The 20,212-nt window shown below is 39.7% G+C and overlaps 1 protein-coding gene across 13 annotated transcripts in view; it reads left to right on the top strand.

The window, feature by feature from the left end:
• The window catches only part of DOCK10 (dedicator of cytokinesis 10), a 288,822-nt gene that overhangs the window by 155,786 nt on the left and 112,824 nt on the right, over positions 1-20,212 (top strand). For all 13 annotated transcript variants that reach the window (XR_009504315.1, XR_009504316.1, XM_059928831.1 and 10 more), the window contains 3 exons: positions 6,622-6,694; positions 6,971-7,093; positions 7,342-7,476. Coding sequence is in view for 11 of the 13 variants with exons in the window: in XM_059928831.1 (XP_059784814.1) it covers positions 6,622-6,694; positions 6,971-7,093; positions 7,342-7,476 (331 nt within the window). In the remaining 2 variants the exon portion in view is untranslated. The remainder of the gene's footprint in view (positions 1-6,621; positions 6,695-6,970; positions 7,094-7,341; positions 7,477-20,212) is intronic.

Genomic DNA, 20,212 nt, shown 5'->3' with positions numbered 1-20,212 from the left:
TTCCAGTTATAAAATAAATAAGTCATGGGAATGGAACGTACAGCTTGGTGACTAGAGTTAACCATACTGTATCAAATATTTGAAAGTTGCCAAGAGAGTAGATCTTAAAAGTCCTCATCACACACACAAAAAATTCTTAGTAGCTATGCATGGTAACGATGTGAACTAGACTTATTGTGGTGATTATTTCACAGTATGTACAAATACAGAATCAATATTTTGTACACCTAAAACTAGCATAATGTCATCTGTCAATTATTCCTCAATTTAAAAAATGTGAAACAAACAAGAAAATATGATGCCACAGATTTCATTAATCCACAGGCTAAAATACAGAGATATATGGCATACTTAAAAGTTTTACCACAGCTGGGTGGATATAAAGAAGAAAATTTCATAGAGTATATTTTGTGATAGATAGAAGATCAATTAAAATGGAACCTGTATAGTTGGACTGATTTGGAACCGAATTTTTTTTAAATAAAAGAACACTTCTTGAGTGTCGACAGTGAGCCAGAATGTGCTGGGTGCCATATGTACATTATCTCATTTAACACGCACGACCCCACGGAGTAGGAACTGTTTCCCCTGTTGTATAAAGGAATGCAGAGCATCGAGAGGGTTAGTAACTTGCCCCCAACCTCACTCCACTCAAGTATCCCCACACTTCTTATATGAGGTATAGGAGGTAATTTGGGTGTAGAAATGAGAAATAAGACTGACCAGAAATGACAACTAATGTTGGGTCCAAACACCGGAAGGTGAGGCCCCTGCAGAGCCCTCCGTCTCTGGAACCCAAAGGCCCTTAGAGACCCACAGTGGTCTTGGGGGGAGAATTTTACCTTCAGCAGCCAGAGGTGCTTATCTTTTAATGACCTCCAGAAGAGAGAAAGGTCATGCTTAATGGCGCTGCAGATATGAGACTGAGTAGTGATGATGGTTACTTAAAGAGAAGGAGGCAGTGCCCTGTGGGTCAGTGGGAAGAGGGACGGGAAAGAAGAGCTCTCATTAGCCCCCACGTCTAAACCCTCCGCCAAGCGTGCTCCAGGGCATTTTCTTACAAGGCTGACCTCCCCTCCTGTCTCTCTCCCTCCCTCACTGTGCTCCAGCCCGACCAGCGGTCCACTCTTGGATGCTGCAAGCTTGATCCTTCCTCAAGACCTTTGCTCGCCATTCCCTGTGCCAGAATGATCTTCCCCCAGATCATCACATGGCCGGCTTCTTCTCATTCTCAACCAAAATGGCCATCTGTGACCACCCTTTCTAAACCTGGCTTCTGCCACCCCTACCTGGATCACTCTTTTCTCTTCTCCTCTTTAATTTTCTTCCCAACCATTTTCATCCAGGGAAATTACCTTGTTTATTTATGCTTAATTACCGACTCTCTCCTCCCTTAGAAGGCGAGCTTACTCAGCTTGGGGATTTATCTTCCGATACGTGGTTGTCATTATTGCAGGTCTTCTATGTGACAGGTACTATCTGGAAACTGGATCATTTAGTGATGAGAAGGAATAGCCTCCAAGAATTAACACAGCTCTCAACTCACAGTGAATTTGATCAAGCAAACAGATTTAAGAAAAGCCAGCAACGAAAAAGCATGCACATTCACCCATCCCACACCGCTAGATATGACCTAAATTGACACTCCCTGGTCTGCACATTTTTTTTTGATGAACAATAAGGTCTGCATGAATATGACTAAGGATTAATGTAGTTGGTTGAGTTTTGCTAGTGACCTCATTGGTCTTATCTATCATATCTTATGATTTATTTTTGAGTCATAATACTTAAGTGAACTGAAAAGGAAAACTTAAAGAAAATTTGGTTTTATGCAAGAGTTTGGAGACCTCACAAATTGTAATATTGTAACATTTGGGAAATTTAAAAAAATTTTTTTAGTATTTGTATGAAGCCGCCTTCTCTCTTTTCAAAATCATCTGTCCTTCAAAAATACCAGGGGAAAGTTCTTGAGAAATTCATACTCACTATTTTCTTTGAGAATAGTTATATATTTTTTTGCACAATTTCTTAACATTTTGCTTAGTATTAAAAAAAATTCAGGAGACATCATTTTTCTTCAACACCTTTAAAAAAATCCCCCCTATATTTTATCATGCAAATTTTCAAACATACAAAAAATGTTGGAAAACTTATACAAGGAACACCCATATTTTCACCATCTAGAATGTATCTTTTACATTTTGCTGTATGTATTTTATGACATTATCCCTCCATCCACCCATCCCTCTTGCCATCCACCAGACCATCTTATATTTTGATCATTTCAAAGTGAGTTTAAAGTACCAACACACTGTCTGCTGCCTTTCTAAACACTTTAGAATGCATACCGTTAACTAGAAACATATATGTTTACAGTTTACTATTTTTTTCTTTTGAGGGAAACTTTAGGAGGTGAGACAAGTTGTAAGTGAGCCACTGGATGACTTTGACTGTGCATACACCTGCGCACCTGAAACCCCTACTGACATAAGGGATGTTATCATCACCTTCAAAGAGTTCATTGCTACCCCTCCCTGGTCAGTCCTCACCCCTACTTCCCTCTCTCCCCAGAGACAACCACTGTTCTGATTCTCTTCACCACGGATTAGTATTACATATTCTAGAACTTCATAACATTGGAATCATGCCATATGTATTCCTGTGTTTCTGACTTCTTTGACTCAGCATGATGTTTTGAGTGATATCCACATTGTTGCATGTATCAGTAGCTCCCGTCCCCTTCTGAGTAACATTCCTTTTGTGTGTGGATCTACTATAGTTTGTTTAGCCATTCTCCTGTCGACACAGCATTTTCAGCTGAGTTGTGCGTAACTCACTTTAAAATCATGGACTTTTGTGAAACTTTGGCTATCATTTATAGGCTATCTCAGTTCCTATTTTCAATTCTCTGATGGAAGATTTGTGGAAAAACCCTCACAAGTATTTAACCTTATACACTGAGATTCATGAAAACCCTATTTTGTTTCCTTAATTGTTTATTTCATTGTTAGTTTGAAAGGCTGTTCCTTCTCTCCTTTCTTTACACTTTTATAATTATCTTTGCAGAAATGAGAGTTGGACTGTGGAACATGGACTCTATTGCAAGCCACAATTATCAAGAACAAATGCCTATAAAATTATTCTTTTGTAAGAAAGAAAAGAAAGGATAAACCATGCTGGCAAAAGAGGACAGAGCAAAGAATTAAGAAACAAATAGAACTGTCTCAAGGTCAAAGGGAGACGGGCAGGAAAGGACGAGCATATAATTTAGGGCCACCCCGGAGCCAAACATTGACCTTCCAGTTCAAGTTTGTCTTTGCTGCCTCATCCTCAGTTTTCCCTACTCATCCCTTTATCTTTCACGTAGGATGTTTCCTTAATAGTGCCTTTACTGCCCTGCCATCATTTTAAGAATCCTGGAACACTCATGTCTCCTCCTCTGCAGACAAAATACTTTGAGTAATTGCTCTGAAATAAGCCCTTTGAACCTGCCTCTGAATCTCAGGCAGTGTGTCACCTCTTGAAGGAGCAAGGGTTGAGGAAAGGGTTGTGTTTAAGCGCTTTATTTTGCCAGTCAAATGAAAAGGCAAAAGGAACTGCTTCTGGTTCAAGGAGTGTCAAGATGTTGTTAAGGAGAAGAGGAGTATTTTTGGTGGGATGGGGAGAATTTCCCAGTGGTCCCAAAATAACAGTGTGATCTGTTACCTGTTCTGCCTTCATATAAGGTTGACCCTAACCAAGAGAGGCAGAACAAGTTAACATCAGTGGCAGCTGGCACAAACTTGAGTATCTCTAAGGTTCTGCAAGAAGGAGAAAGAACTACAGGTACACCAGGATCCTTTGCAAGAGAAAAATGGCTGCAATCATACTTAACATGCTTATGAAAGATGGTTTGGACTAATCTGTCCTTAATACAGGAAGTATCGTCTCAGAGATAAGGCTTCTGACCCCATCTCTTTCACTGTGTGTTTATGTGAGTAACTGTTATGGACTTTGTTTTCTTCTCAGCAAAATAGCAAGATTAGACTAGATGTGGATTCCCAGTATTTGTGTCCAGAAGTCCGATTATATGCATATACATTTGAATAAAAAGCAATATGTTACTTAGTACATATTTAGACTTCAGTACAAAATCTCTGTTATCTTGGTATATATTTTTGAGCTTGCAAATAAATCATGGATGAGGAAGGTTGTATTATATATTAATATGTTTTTGAAATTTGGACTAACACATACCCATGCAAGTAAATTCAAACACATTAATTAACAAGTATTTATTGATGACTTACCCTTACCATGTGTCTGAACCTGTTGTGATGATAACCTCAAAATACACATTTCCTACCACTCTTCTTTCAAGCCTCTGGCTTTGAAATAAAGCTGTTACCATCTGCAACTACTTATATATGGGTCTTGGGATGTCCTATCAAGACTGTGGAACCGAAACAAAATAGAGAAATAAATTAGAATTAGGACTGAAGTGAGACTGTAGATATCATTTATAACACTCAATATCAAGTACTTTGTACCCCAGAATAGCTTTATTTTTATTAGTTATGAATTTTAGTAGCAAGGGACTTTCATTAATTTGAATTTATAGGATAAATTCACAATAATAAGATACTTTTTAAAAACCTATTTAACATATTGGAGGTGCCTCTTAGGATTTTGATCACCAAAAATGTGTCCTACTGCTAAAAAGAACATCGCCAAGATGCCTTCCAAAAACAAAATTTTAAGTTATACCTTTTCATATTATCTCACTTCTGTGATATCCTTGTTCACCTTGCCTCTCAATAATTCAGTCAGCAAATGCATATTGATCATGTCTACAACAGGAAAGAAAAAAGCTGAGTGAGATGTAGATGGGACTTCATTAGAGTCACTGGTTTCAAGAAATGTATAATCTGCTGGAGGGCTAAGACAGGCGACCAAATAACAGAACCAGGAGAGCATCATAAGAGACGTACGCTCAGCATCTACAGGAAGACAGTCCTAATTCTGTAGATCCAGGATACCTTCATGGAAATGACTTTGGGAGCACAAACTCTTACCAGGTTACAATGGAATATTGTTCAGCCTTAAAAAGGAATGAAATCCTGATACACTCCCCAACATGAATGAACCTTGAAGACATTATGCTAAGTGAAATAAGCCAGCCACAAAAAAGACAAATATTGCATGACTCCACTCGTATGAAGTACCAAGAATAGTTCATTTCATAGAGATAGAAAGTAGAATGATAACCCAGGGCTGGGGAAAGGGAAAAATGGGGAATTATTGTTTAATGGGTACAGAGTCAGTTTGGGAATAAAAATGGTCTGGAGATGGACAGTGGTGATGGTTGTACAGTGTGAATCTACTTAATGCTACTGAACTGTGCACTTAAAAACAGTTAAAATAGTAATTCTTCTGTTATGTATATTTTACCACAATAGAAAAAACTTTGATCAGGTATGGAGGGTGTGGTTCTGATCTCAGGCTTTTCTACAATTTAATAGTGAGGACGGTGTTCTTTTTGTGCTCTTTCTCTGCTATGAACTGGGAATGGGCATTTCTATGTCTTTCAGAAGGAGGGTACAGAATATTTTGAATCCGTTTGAATCCACTGAATCCCTATGTGAATGCACGGCTTGGTGATTTTATGAGTACATATATAATATATATATATGTGTGTGTGTACATATACATATACACATGTATGTATAGACATATATGAATACATATAAAGAGTCCTTGGTCATTCACCGTGCTATCTGGAACACCATCAACATAGGAAACCATTTGTAATGGGAATACTGAATGTGCCCCTGGGCTTTTTTCTCAATAGTCAAATTCTGAGATTGCTTCTACATAATAAAATCATTCTAAAGAAAACAAATCTCCCATGCCAATTCTCTGTGTAGGATTTCTAGTTAGGTATAAAGGAATGCCTGAATTGTGGATGATACTGTCTGGTTTCCATTCAACCATGTGTTATGAGATAGAATCAAGCCAAGGAAAGTTTATTTCTGTCTTATTTTACCATTTCTGGAGCCAAGTGTACGCTCTTGCTCCTCTGGGCTGGTCAGTGATGCTCTAAGAGGCTTTTCTGTGCTACCATGGAAATCCCCAAAGTGAGCACAATTGCTGCTAAGTCACGTTGGTGCAGGCTTTGGGGAGAGGCCAAGGTTAGGGGAGCAGCGCAGCCTGGTGGCCAGAGCCCTGGGTGGTTCTTCAAATGACTGTCCTGTAGCCTTGGACATGTCACATAAAGGCAAAGGGAAAAAAAAAAAAAAAAGATAATGAAAATATCAGTACTTTATATTCCACTTCAAAATGTGGAGGAAGGAAAATATAAATCACCAAGCCCTTAAAATCATCCCACTTACCTTCATCTAATTAAAAAGGACATGTGTAAATCTGTACAAATAGTAACTCTGTGGTTTAAAATGGAGATTTATTTACTGGAGATGAGATATAATGGTGTAGGGGGAAAGTTAATACTTCCAAAGGAAATGGATCCCTCACGAGATTATATTATTTTATAAAAATGTGTAAGAAAGCCACCACAATAGCTGTTTCCCAGCTGAAAGCAATGTCTCAAATGACAAATCAGAATCTTTTTTTTTTTAATATCAGAGCAGAATACAAACCGGAGAAACTTCCTTCACATTCCTTTGAGGTTGACCATGAAGATGCTGATAAGGATGAAGTAAGTAAATGGTTGAAAGTGAAATGTTTAAAACATGAGGATAATTAGCTCCTGTCTTTCACTAGCGTGTTTCAAATTCAGACCAGTTTCTCCTAAAGCTGCAGTAGCTGTTGGTGTGAAGGCTTTTAGATAAAATGAATCACGTGTGTTTTGAAATTGAACATGATTTTTTAAGATGAGTCAAAGAGAGAAAAAGGAGTCTCGTTTTTAAGTGCAGTGTCTAAGATCTGGGATTCACAAAAGATGGCTGTAATGCTAATGATGCCTTCTGTACAGGATACCACTTCTCACTCATCCTCCAAGGGCGGAGGGGGAATGGGAGGAACCGGAGTTTTCAAGTCTGGCTGGCTCTACAAGGGGAATTTTAACAGCACCGTGAATAATACCGTTACTGTTCGGGTAAGGAGACATCAAGACTCATCTTTGTTTCTGCCACCTTTCTTCACACCCTCCTCCACTTCGGTCACAGAACAGAGGAGAGCCATTTGCATTGAGTTTGTTTTTCGTGTCATATTTTATTTATGAGAAAGGAGGACGTTCTTCTCTAGAACAGTGCCCTAGAAATGTAGCACTCTTGAAGGAATTAGAAGTAGTCTTAATTTCTGTGAATTTGAACTACCTCCTTATATTTTATTCCCTTTATTTAGTCATTCAAAAAGCGCTTCTTCCAGCTGACTCAGTTGCCAGATAATTCCTACATCATGAATTTTTACAAAGATGAAAAAATATCCAAAGAACCCAAAGGTTGCATCTTTTTGGATTCCTGTACAGGTGTGGTGCAGGTGAGTAGAAATCTCTTTTCCCACGAGTTTTTTTAATCAAAAAGTGTGTTCATCCAATCATTATTCATTCATTCCAAAAATATGTATGGAGTATCTGATATGAGCCGTGAACTGTTTCAAACTCCAAGGATTCAGTGGAGAGCAAGGCAGCCTAGATACCTGCTTTCACAAAACTCATTTCAATAAAGTAAGGAAAACAGAAAATACGTAAAGAAAGAAATAAACAGAGTGGAATGATTGGTAAAATCTGGAATAAAGAAAATAAACAGGGTTACAGAAGGTAGAGAGACGATGGTGAGGTTGCAAAGGAATCTTTATGCTCCAGAAGTGAGAAAAACATTTATGAAGATAAAATATTTGATCTAGAGATTAAAGAATATGCAGGGGCAGCAAGTGCAAAGGTCCTGAGGCAAGAGCAAGTCTGCTGTACTCAAGGCAAAGAGGAAAATGACCACCTGCATGGCTGTAGTGTAGAGATCCACCAAGCCAAAGAATTCAGTAAGATTACATGTAAATCACATAGTTCAAAGTAGGCTCTTCATGAATGTTGTCTTTATTATTAGGTAATAAATAATAAGATAGTAAATTTACCGTGTATAAATGCATCATCCTTCTTCGAAGAGCAGGTTTCTTCAAAGGCAAGGATTACATTGATTCTCAAGAGTTAATCTCAGAAACAGACACAGTGCCTGCTGTAACAGACAATGCTGTTCTGCAAAGCCTTGGTCCTCAAATTATTGTCCTTAGTATTAAGTTTGACATGGACCACGGTGGCAAAGGGAAGCAAAATATATCCATAGGCCTCACTTGGACATCTTATTTTCAAAAATTTTATTCTTTCTACTCTGATGAAATAGCTATCCTTATTCTCTCTCATGTAAAAATTGAAGCAATCAAGTGTTTTAGCAGTCTTCCCTCAAATTTCACATTAAGATGCTGGCCCATTTAGGTTGAGGACTCTATTCTTGGTCACAGGCCACTAGGAACAATTCTTTACCTTATCACCAAACCACCGGCATTCACATAACTTGCTACATGGCTGAGATTACATTTCGGATTAATACCAGGGGCACTCAGATGTGTGAATGCAAAATAGAGTTCTCTTTAGTCACTCAAGCCTAGATTATTTCTGGATGGTTTATCCGTTAAAATCTGGAATTTCTCCAGAAAGTAATAATGCTGCACTTTAAAAGGAAAGAATTAATTAAGTGTTGCTGAGTCCTCCACTAGAAATGAAAGCTAACTGCTTTATAACACAGATGCCAACTTTCCTTATGGAAAGGGCAATAAGGATCTTAGTGGAGGGTGAAGATAGTTTTCTATTGTTGGTCACAAAGGAGACTCTTTGGCTTTAGAAATATGAAATAATACTTTAGCAATAGGTTAAAGATCAATAACTACATTTTACAGACATTGAGCTGAAAAACTTTTTTCTTTTCTATTTGTACTTCCAAATTTGCTCTAGCAAATGAGTCATCATCTTCTAAGAAGTATCATTGTAGCCCTTGTTAGCTATTAAGTTTGCAGAGATATGAATTATTATTTTTTTAAACATCTTTATTGAAGTATAATTGCCTTACAATGGTGTGTTAGCTTCTGCTTTATAACAAAGTGAATCAGTTATACATATACAATATGTTCCCATATCTCTTCCCTCTTGCATCTCCCTCCCTCCCACCCTCCCCATCCCACCCCTCTAGGTGGTCACAAAGCACCGAGCTGATCTCCCTGTGCTATGCGGCTGCTTCCCACTAGCTATCTATTTTACATTTGGTAGTGTATATATGTACATGACACTCTCTTACCCTGTCACATCTCACCCCACCCCCTCCCCATATCCTCAAGTCCATTCTCTGGTAGGTCTGTGTCTTTATTCCCGTCTTGCCACTAGGTTCTTCATGGCCTTTTTTTTTTTTTTTCCTTAGATTCCGTATATATGTGTTAGCATACTGTATTTGTTTTTCTCTTTCTGACTTACTTCACTCTGTATGACAGACTCTAACTCCATCCACCTCATTACAAATACCTCCATTTCATTTCTTTTTATAGCTGAGTAATATTCCATTGTATATATGTGCCACATCTTCTTTATCCATTCATCTGTAAATGGACATTTAGGTTTCTTCCATGTCCTGGCTATTGTAAATAGAGCTGCAATGAACATTTTGGTACATGACTCTTTTTGACCTATGGTTTTCTCAGGGTATATGCCCAGTAGTGGGATTGCTGGGTCGTATGGTAGTTCTATTTGTAGTTTTTTAAGGAACCTCCATACTGTTCTCCATAGTGGCTGTATCAATTTACATTCCCACCAACAGTGCAAGAGGGTTCCCTTTCCTCCACACCCTCTCCAGCATTTATTGTTTCTAGATTTTTTGATGATGACCATTCTGACCGGTGTGAGATGATATCTCATTGTAGTTTTGATTTGCATTTCTCTAATGATTAATGATGTTGAGCATTCTTTCATGTGTCTGTAGGCCATCTGTATATCTTCTTTGGAGAAATGTCTATTTAGGTCTTCTGCCCATTTTTGGATTGGGTTGTTCGTTTTTTTGTTATTGAGCTGCATGAGCTGCTTGTAAATCTTGGAGATTAATCCTTTGTCAGTTGCTTCATTTGCAAATATTTTCTCCCATTCTGATGGTTGTCTTTTGGTCTTGTTTATGGTTTCCTTTGCTGTGCAAAAGCTTTTAAGTTTCATTAGGTCCCATTTGTTTATTTGTGTTCTTATTTCCGTTTCTCTGGGAGCTGGGTCAAAAAGAATCTTGCTGTGATGTATGTCATAGAGTGTTCTGCCTATGTTTTCCTCTAAGAGTTTGATAGTGTCTGCCCTTACACTTAGGTCTTTAATCCATTTTGAGTTTATTTTTGTGCATGGTGTCAGGGAGTGTTCTAATTTCATACTTTTACATGTAGCTGTCCAATTTTCCCAGCACCACTTATTGAAGAGGCTGTCTTTTCTCCACTGTATATGCTTGCCTTCTTTATCAAAGATAAGGTGACCATATGTGTGTGGGTTTATCTCTGGGCTTTCTATCCTGTTCCATTGATCTATATTTCTGTTTTTGTGCCAGTACCAAACTGTCTTGATTACTGAAGCTTTGTAATATAGTCTGAAGTCAGGGAGCCTGATTCCCCCAGCTCCATTTTTCGTTCTCAAGATTGCTTTGGCTATTCGGGGTCTTTTGTGTTTCCATACAAATTGTGAAATTTTTTGTTCTAGTTCTGTGAAAAATGCCAGTGGTAGTTTGATAGGGATTGCATTGAATCTGTTGATTGCTTCGGGTAGTAGTGTCATTTTCACAATGTTGATTCTTCCAATCCAGGAACATGGTATATCTCTCCATCTATTTGTATCATCTTTAATTTCTTTCATCAGTGTCTTATAATTTTCTGTATACAGGTCTTTTGTCTCCTTAGGTAGGTTTATTCCTAGATATTTTATTCTTTTTGTTGCAATGGTAAACGGGAGTGTTTTCTTAATTTCACTTTCAGATTTTTCGTCATTAGTGTATAGAAATGCAAGAGATTTCTGTGCATTAATTTTGTATCCTGCTACTTTACCCAATTCATTGATTAGCTCTAGGAGTTTTCTGGTAGCATCTTTAGGATTCTCTATGTATAGTATCATGTCATCTGCACACAGTGACAGCTTTACTTCTTCTTTTCCGATTTGGATTCCTTTTATTTCTTTGTCTTCTCTGATTGCTGTGGCTAACACTTCCAAAACTATGTTGAATAATAGTGGTGAGAGTGGGCAACCTTGTCTTGTTCCTGATCTTAGTGGAAATGGTTTCAGTTTTTCACCATTGAGGACAATGTTGGCTGTGGGTTTGTCATATATGGCCTTTATTATGTTGAGGAAAGTTCCCTCTATTCCTACTTTCTGCAGGGCTTTTATCATAAATGGGTGTTGAATTTTGTCAAAAGCTTTCTCTGCATCTATTGAGATGATCATATGGTTTTTCCCCTTCAATTTGTTAATATGGTGTATCACATTGATTGATTTACGTATGTTGAAGAATCCTTGCATTCCTGGGATAAACCCCACTTGATCATGGTGTATGATCCTTTTAATGTGCTGTTGGATTCTGTTTGCTAGTATTTTGTTGAGGATTTTTGCATCTATGTTCATCAGTGATATTGGCCTGTAGTTTTCTTTCTTTGTGACATCTTTGTCTGGTTTTGGTATCAGGGTGATGGTGGCCTCGTAGAATGAGTTGGGGAGTGTTCCTCCCTCTGCAATATTTTGGAAGAGTTTGAGAAGGATAGGTGTTAGCTCTTCTCTAAATGTTTGATAGAATTCACCTGTGAAGCCATCTGGTCCTGGGCTTTTGTTTGTTGGAAGGTTTTTAATCACAGTTTCAATTTCAGTGCTTGTGCTTGGTCTGTTCATATTTTCTATTTCTTCCTGGTTCAGTCTTGGCAGTTTGTGCATTTCTAAGAATCTGTCCATTTCTTCCAGGTTGTCCATTTTATTGGCATAGAGTTGCTTGTAGTAATCTCTCATGATCGTTTGTATTTCTGCAGTGTCAGTGGTTACTTCTCCTTTTTCATTTCTAATTCTATTGATTTGAGTCTTCTCCCTTTTTCTCTTGATGAGTCTGGCTAATGGTTTATCAATTTTGTTTATCTTCTCAAAGAACCAGCTTTTAGTTCCATTGATTTTTTTTTTTTTTTTTTTTTTAAGAAATTTGACCTCAAACCTCTCCCCCACTTATATGCTTCCCAGTTGCCTCATTGGTTTATTTATTTATTTATTTAATTGATTGATTGATTGATTGATTGATTGCTGTGCTGGGTCTTCGTTTCTGTGAGAGGGCTTTCTCCAGTTGCGGCAAGTGGGGGCCATTCTTCATCGCGGTGCGCGGGCCTCTCACTATCGCGGCCTCTCTTGTTGCGGAGCACAGGCTCCAGACGCGCAGGCTCAGTAATTGTGGCTCACGGGCCCAGCTGCTCCGCGGCATGTGGGATCTTCCCAGACCAGGGCGCGAACCCGTGTCTCCTGCATTAGCAGGCAGATTCTCAACCACTACGCCACCAGGGAAGCCCCCAGTTCCATTGATTTTTGCTATTGTTTCCTTCATTTCTTTTTCATTTATTTCTGACCTAATCTTTATGATTTCTTTCCTTCTGCTGGCTTTGGGGGTTTTTTGTTCTTCTTTCTCTAATTGCTTTAGGTGCAAGGTTAGGTTGTTTATTCGAGATGTTTCCTGTTTCTTGAGGTAGGCTTGTATTGCTATAAACTTCCCTCTTAGCACTGCTTTTGCTGCGTCCCATAGGTTTTGGGTCGTCGTATCTCCATTGTCATTTGTTTCTAGGTATTTTTTGATTTCCCCTTTGATTTCTTCAGTGATCACTTCGTTATTAAGTAGTGTATTGTGTAGCCTCCATGTGTTTGTATTTTTTACAGATCTCTTCCTGTAATTGATATCTAGTCTCATAGCGTTGTGGTCGGAAAAGCTACTTGATACGATTTCAATTTTCTTAAATTTACCAAGGCTTGATTTGTGACCCAAGATATGATCTATCCTGGAGAATGTTCCATGAGCACTTGAGAAAAATGTGTATTCTGTTGTTTTTGGGTGGAATGTCCTATAAATATCAATTAAGTCCATCTTGTTTAATGTATCATTTAAAGCTTGTGTTTCCTTATTTATTTTCATTTTGGATGATCTGTCCATTGGTGAAAGTGGGGTGTTAAAGTCCCCTACTATGATTGTGTTGCTGTCGATTTCCCCTTTTGTGGCTGTTAGTATTTGCCTTATGTATTGAGGTGCTCCTATGTTGGGTGCATAAATATTTACAATTGTTATACCTTCCTCTTGGATCGATCCCTTGATCATTATCTAGTGTCCTTCTTTGTCTCTTGTAATAGTCTTTATTTTAAAGTCTATTTTGTCTGATATGAGAATTGCTACTCGAGCTTTCTTTTGATTTCCATTTGCATGGAATATCTTTTTCCATCCCCGCACTTTCAGTCTGTATGTGTCTCTAGGTCTGAAGTGGGTCTCTTGTAGACAGCATATATATGGGTCTTGTTTTTGTATCCATTCAGCCAGCCTGTGTCTTTTGGTGGGAGCATTTAATCCATTTACATTCAAGGTAATTATCGATATGTATGTTCCTATTCCCATTTTCTTAAATGTTTTGGGTTTGTTATTGTAGGTGTTTTCCTTCTCTTGTGTTTCTTGCCTAGAGAAGTTCCTTTAGCATTTGTTGTAAAGCTGATTTGGTGGTGCTGAACTCTCTCAGCTTTTGCTTGTCTGTAAAGGTTTTAATTTCTCCATCACATCTGAATGAGATCCTTGCTGGGTAGAGTAATCTTGGTTGTAGGTTTTTCTCCTTCCTCACTTTATGTATATCCTGCCACTGCCTTCTGGCTTGCAGAGTTTCTGCTGAAAGATCAGCTGTTAACCTTATGGGGATTCCCTTGTGTGTTATTTGTTTTTTTTCCCTTGCTGCTTTTAATATGTTTTCCTTATATTTAATTTTTGACAGTTTGATTAATATGTGTCTTGGCGTGTTTCTCCTTGGGTTTATCCTGTATGGGACTCTCTGTGCTTCCAGGATTTGGTTAACTATTTCCTTTCCCATATTAGGGAAGTTTTCAACTATAATCACTTCAAATATTTTCTCAGTCCCTTTCTTTTTCTCTTCTTCTTCTGGGACCCCTATAATTCGAATGTTGGTGCGTTTAATGTTGTCCCAGAGGTCTCTGAGACTGTCCTCAGTTCTTTTCATTCTTTTTTCTTTATCCTGCTCTGCAGTAGTTATTTCCACCATTTTATCTTCCAGGTCACTTATCCTTTCTTCTGCCTCAGTTATTCTACTATTGATCCCATCTAGAGTATTTTTAATTTCATTTATTGTGTTTTTCATCGTTGCTTGGTTCCTCTTTAGTTCTTCTACGTCCTTGTTAAATGTTTCTTGCATTTTGTCTATTCTATTTCCCAGATTTTGGATCATCCTTACTATCATTATTCTGAATTCTTTTTCAGGTAGACTACCTATTTCCTCTTCATTTGTTAAGTCTGGTGTGTTTTGACCCTGTTCCTTCATCTGCTGTGTGTTTTTCTGTCATCTCATTTTGCTTATCTTACTGTGTTTGGGGTCTCCTTTTCACAGGCTGCAGGTTCGTAGTTCCCGTTGTTTTTGGTATCTGTCCCCAGTGGCTAAGGTTGGTTCAGTGGGTTGTGTAGGCTTCCTGGTGGAGGGAACTAGTGCCTGAGTTCTGGTGGATGAGGCTGGATCTTGTCTTTCTGATGGGCACGTCCACGTCTGGTGTATTTTGGGGTGTCTGTGGCCTTATTATGATTTTAGGCAGCCTCTCTGCTAATGGATGGGGCTGTGTTCCTGTCTTGCTAGTTGTTTGGCATAGGGTGTTCAGCACTGTAGCTTATTGGTCATTGAGTGATGCTGGGTCTTGATGTTGAGATGGAGATCTCTGAGAGATTTTTGCCGTTTGGTATTACGTGGAGCTGGGAGGTCTCTTGTGGACCAGTGTCCTGAAGTTGGCTCTCCCACCTCAGAGGTACGGCCCTGATGCCTGGCTGGAGCACCAAGAGCCTTTTGTCCACACGGCTCAGAGTAAAAGAGAGAAAAAATAGAAAGAAAGAAAGAAAGAGGCTATAATATAGTGAAGTAAAATAAAGCTATTATAAAGCACAGCTATACAGACAAAATCTCACCCAGAAGCATATACATATACACTCACAAAAAAAGGAAAAGGGGAAAAATTAATATATCCTGCTCCCGAAGTCCACCTCCTGAATTTGGGATGATTCGTTGTCTATTCAGGTATTCAACAGATGCAGGCACATCAAGTTGTTTGTGGAGTTTTAATCCACTGCTTCTGATGCTACTGGGAGAGATTTCCCCTTCTCTTCTCTGTTCGCACAGCTCCTGGGGTTCAGCTTTGGATTTGGACCCGCCTCTGCATGTAGGTCGCCTGAGGGTGTCTGTTCCCCGCCCAGACAGGACGGGGTTAAAGGCGCAGCTGCTTCGGGGGCTCTGGCTCACTCAGGCCGGGGGGAGGGAGGGGTACGGAGGAGGCGGGGCGAGCCTGCGGTGGCAGAGGCGTCGTGACGTTGCAGCAGCCTGAGGTGCGCCGTGCGTTCTCCCGGGGAAGTTGTCCCCGGATCACGGGAGCCTGGCAGTGGCGGGCTGCACAGGCTCCCGGGAGGGGCGGTGTGGAGAGTGACCTGTGCTCGCACACAGGCTTCTTGGAGGCGGCAGCAGCAGCCCCAGCGTCTCACGCCCACCTCTGGGGTCCGTGCTGATCGCTGCGGCTCGCGCCCGTCTCTGGAGCTCGTGTAGGCGGCGCTCTGAATCCCCTCTCCTTGCGCATCGCGAAACAAAGAAGCAAGAAAAGGTCTCTTGCCTCTTCGGCAGCTGCAGACTTTTTCCCGGACTCCCTCCCAGCCAGCTGTGGTGCGCTAACCCCTTCAGGCTGTGTTCACGCCGCCAACCCCAGTCCTCTCCCTGCGATCCGACCGCAGCCCGAGCCTCAGCTCCCAGCCCCGCCCGCCCCGGCGGCTGAGCAGACAAGCCTCTCGGGCTGGTGAGTGCTGGTCAGCGCCGAGCCTCAGTGTGGGAAGTGCGGGAATCTCTCCGCTTTGCCCTCCGCACCCCTGTGGCTGCGCTCTCCTCCGTGGCTCCGAAGCTTCCCCCCTCCGCCACCCTCAGTCTCTGCCCGCGAAGGGGCTTCCTAGTGTGTGGAAACCTTTCCTCCTTCACAGCTCCCTCCCACTGGTGCAGGTGCCGGCCCTATTCTTTTGTCTCTGTTATTTCTTTTTTCTTTTGCCCTACCCAAGTACGGGGGGAGTTTCTTGCCTTTTGGGAGGTCTGACGTTTTCTGCCAGCGTTCAGTGGGTGTTCTGTAGGAGCAGTTCCACGTGTAGATGTATTTCTACTGTATCTGTGGGAAGGAAGGTGATCTCCGCGTCTTACTCTTCCGCCATCTTCTCCCACCTCCGAGATATGAATTATTGTGTAATTTCTTCTTCCAAGAACCTTGTAGCTCTGTTGAACACACAGAGTTAGTTAGTGCTCTAATCTGACCTTCCACTACAGGTCCCTTTTCTCCATGACATCTTAGACTGTGTTTCAGTCTCTGCTTAAGCAGTACCTTGGAAAGAGAATGTCTTCTTAGGAAAACGTAAGCTTGGGGTTTTTACTGGTCAATGTTCGAATCCTAGTTTCACCATTTACTATCTGAGAGCCTTGAGTAAGTTACTCAAGCTCTTTGATTTCTGGTGTCTCATCTGTAAAAGTAAAACAAATGTGCTAACATGTGATAAGGATCTGGGAGATAGTGTGTCCTCAGCCATCCTTTCCTAGTTTTTCCATTAATTGCAAAGGTCACAACTTTGAGAGATAAACACCCCATCATAGGAAAGCCCTTCTAGAAAATATTGATTCACCTTCCTGAAATATCTACCTAAACTTGCTAATTTATCCATTTCTTTCTTCATTCATTCATTCATCCAGCAAACTTATTTAGTGCTTATGACATGCTGGAACTGTGCTTAGGCATTAGGAATTCCCTGCTGAAATCATGACCAGAGAAGGACATAGGCTCATAACTCACTATTACACAGTGTCTCAAGAGCTATAATGGAGGTATAAATGACACTTTCTATGGAATGTTCTAGGAGCACGGAACAGTGATAAACTCTTCTGGGTTGGCTGGAAGGATGCATAGAAAAAATGGGCATATAGGTAGGAATCTCCAAGGTAGATTTTGCACCTTCAAGCGCAACTGAATAATCCTACTTCACTTTCCAATAGATAGCCATTCAAATACCCGGGAACATGTATTTTATCTTTTAAAGGGTTCGGCTCTGTATCCCTATATTTGTATTCCTCTTTATCAAGAGCTTGTTACCCTTTATAGAGGGAGGGACCTTTAGCTTCTTGAGATCACTTTAGGAAGGTAGACATCTGGGTCCCTTGTCACCTTATGTCTGCCAGTTCTTATGTATTTGCTTACAGCTCTTTCTAACTTGTAAATTTTGCATCTGGAAAAAAAGATACTGAATCAGATAGTGCAAGTTTAGTCATTGTTCCAGCAAGTTCTCAGGCACAAAATGTGCCTGGAGACGAAACACGTACACACAGAAGCACAAAGCAAATGAATAATAGGATGAGTCAGACCTATTTTGTCAAGAATCATTGTCAGTTTCCCTTGAATAAAACAGAGAAGAGAAACAAAGAGTTTGCCTCAGGAAGTGCTACCTACCACCCAGCATTCTCAGGGCATTCATGCACATAACAGTCTTGAGTGAACAAGCCGTTTTAGTTTGCTTCATTCAGACCCATTCTATATCATTGTGCTTTCCTAAGAATGATCCTTGCAATTCTTAGAAATATATTTCAAGGGCGACTTCAAATAGAGAGAAACTCCTACCCAGAGACTTTAGGTGACGTTTATGATTGGAAATTTCCTGTATCTTGGTAAAATTGAGACCTAACAGTAGTTTTCCACTTTTTTGTAATGTCATCGAACAGTACTAGATCTGTTTTACACGCCTCATTCCCAATCTGGAGCAGAACTTCCAATTTTTGCTACTTCAGTTTTGATTTGAGACTAAGGGCTATTTGGACCTAAGCTATCCTATCTTGTTCCTTAAGAGTCTTCTCATTCATTCATTCATTCATTGGTCCATCCATCCATCCATCCATCCATTCCAGATCCTGCCACTGCAAAGGGAGTGAATAACCCAGGAATCCCAGCTTCCTAGGGTCCCTACCTCAACAGTGACAATGACTGATGTCACTTGATACATAAAGGCTTAAATGGGGGTGGTGTGGTGCTGAATGCTGTTGATTTCCTCCTAGGTGCTGATCTTCCACCTTGTGGATGTGGGTTCCAAGACAACGGCCTTAGGGGCTTAACCAGAGTCTAGAAATTCAGATGCCTTCTGCAGCTCAGGCCACTACAGGAGGGAAGTAGGGTCAGCTGTGAGATAACAGAAACAGCTCAAACTGTGTGTGCCCATATAAAGGCAGTCAAACTGGGAGGGGAAAAAATGTGTACCTCCCAAGGAAAATAAATTTAGAAGCCAACTATGACCTATAAACCCCCCATTAGCAAACCTTGGCTGTAAAGAATCTCACTTCCCATGATAACAATAAAAACCAGAATGACACTTGTAACCTTCTTCATCTAATACATTATTTGACAACAGTTGATGGAACATGTATTATTATTGTCCCAATTTATTAAAATAAAACTCAGCGAGATAAAGTGGCTTGCCCAAGTCACAGAGCTAATAAATGGAAAAATTACATTTGAGGCAGAAGAATGTCCAAAGTTACAGAAAGGTGCCCGAGGAAATGCTCTAGTGATCGTACATCCAGTGGGCATGCTTGCATAGATACATACATTCATCCTACATAAGCCGCACAGGCAGAAGAAGCACTACAAAGATAGATGCTGGTGTGTCATTTAAGCAGTGAGTTTTAGATGTAGAATTTATTTCAGCAAATACATATGGAAACTTTTGCTTTATGCAAAGCATTGTGGGAAAGCCAAACATGAATTAGATGTGGTTTGTGTCTTCAAAGAACTTCCAGCCTGTGGGAGGATGCACCGAAAAACACAGAACAGATATAGCACATGCCTGAGTAATTAAACATGAGTGACACATCTCAAACAATAGGTTCTGATGACATATGTAAGAAGGATATTACATTTATCACTGCATGATGCTACCTTATATTATACATATGTAATATATATATATATTGCTTATTTTTTCCTGACATTACATTACAGTAGAATGTAAGTTCAGTGAGGGCAAGCAGTTCGCTTGAACATTTTTTAATGCTCTGTACTTGGCACATAGAAGGTAGCCAATATATCTTTGTTGAATGAATGAACAAATAAGCATACAGAGAATGGAAAGGACAGCATGGATGGTAGCCGTCAATACCAGTAACCTGGATTTGATGTTGTGTGTTTCCTCTTAAAACTCTTCTCTTGTTTCGGCAAAATTCTGTAAAAGATGCTAGCCACATAATAGGTACAGTGGCATATTTTGCTTGAATAACTTCCTTCAATATTCAGTCCTCCATTGGCTTTGGTGGTTTTATTGGAGTATCTATTTCGAAACTTTTCCAGATGAATATTGTGGAAAGAGACCAGTTTGCCACAACTCATTAAGCACATCGTGTGGCATTAGGACATATTTCCAGTTTCCTTTTATTTATTAAGTCACGTAGATAGACTGTGGTGAGCTTGAATGAACCAAGTAGTTGCATCGGTCACAAAGGATACTGATTTCAGGAAAATAAAGGAAACTTTGAGGAGTAATAAGAAGAAAACGATTACTTCTTGATTATCATTTTAATGACTTAACATTGCATTTCAAGATTATAAAAATGTCCCATTGGTTTTCTGCTTTGGGTTTTTCTTTTTTGCTGTTTTATATGCCATTATCTTGGAGATTATGGAGAGTGAGATGGAAAACCACTTAGGCATCGTAGTTTTCCCCAACATAAGCTTCTCTTCACTGCAAGTAGTTCTGTTTCACTCCAAGGAGAAAAAGATAATTTGGCTTTTGAGAAGTTGTGAATTGAATATTTATTTCATTTATAAATATCCCTTTTTGAGAAACAAGGGCTTGTTATACTTTGCTCAAATTTTCAAAAAAATTTAATATATAATATTGTTGAAGTTGGCCATCATATTTAATTCATTTAAAGTACAGAAGGCAATTTAGAAAAT

This window comes from Balaenoptera ricei, chromosome 7 (genome assembly GCF_028023285.1).
Source record: "Balaenoptera ricei isolate mBalRic1 chromosome 7, mBalRic1.hap2, whole genome shotgun sequence".
NCBI lineage: Eukaryota > Metazoa > Chordata > Mammalia > Artiodactyla > Balaenopteridae > Balaenoptera > Balaenoptera ricei.
Note: the sequence above shows the minus strand (reverse complement) of the source record. Positions and strands in the feature narration are given on the sequence as shown.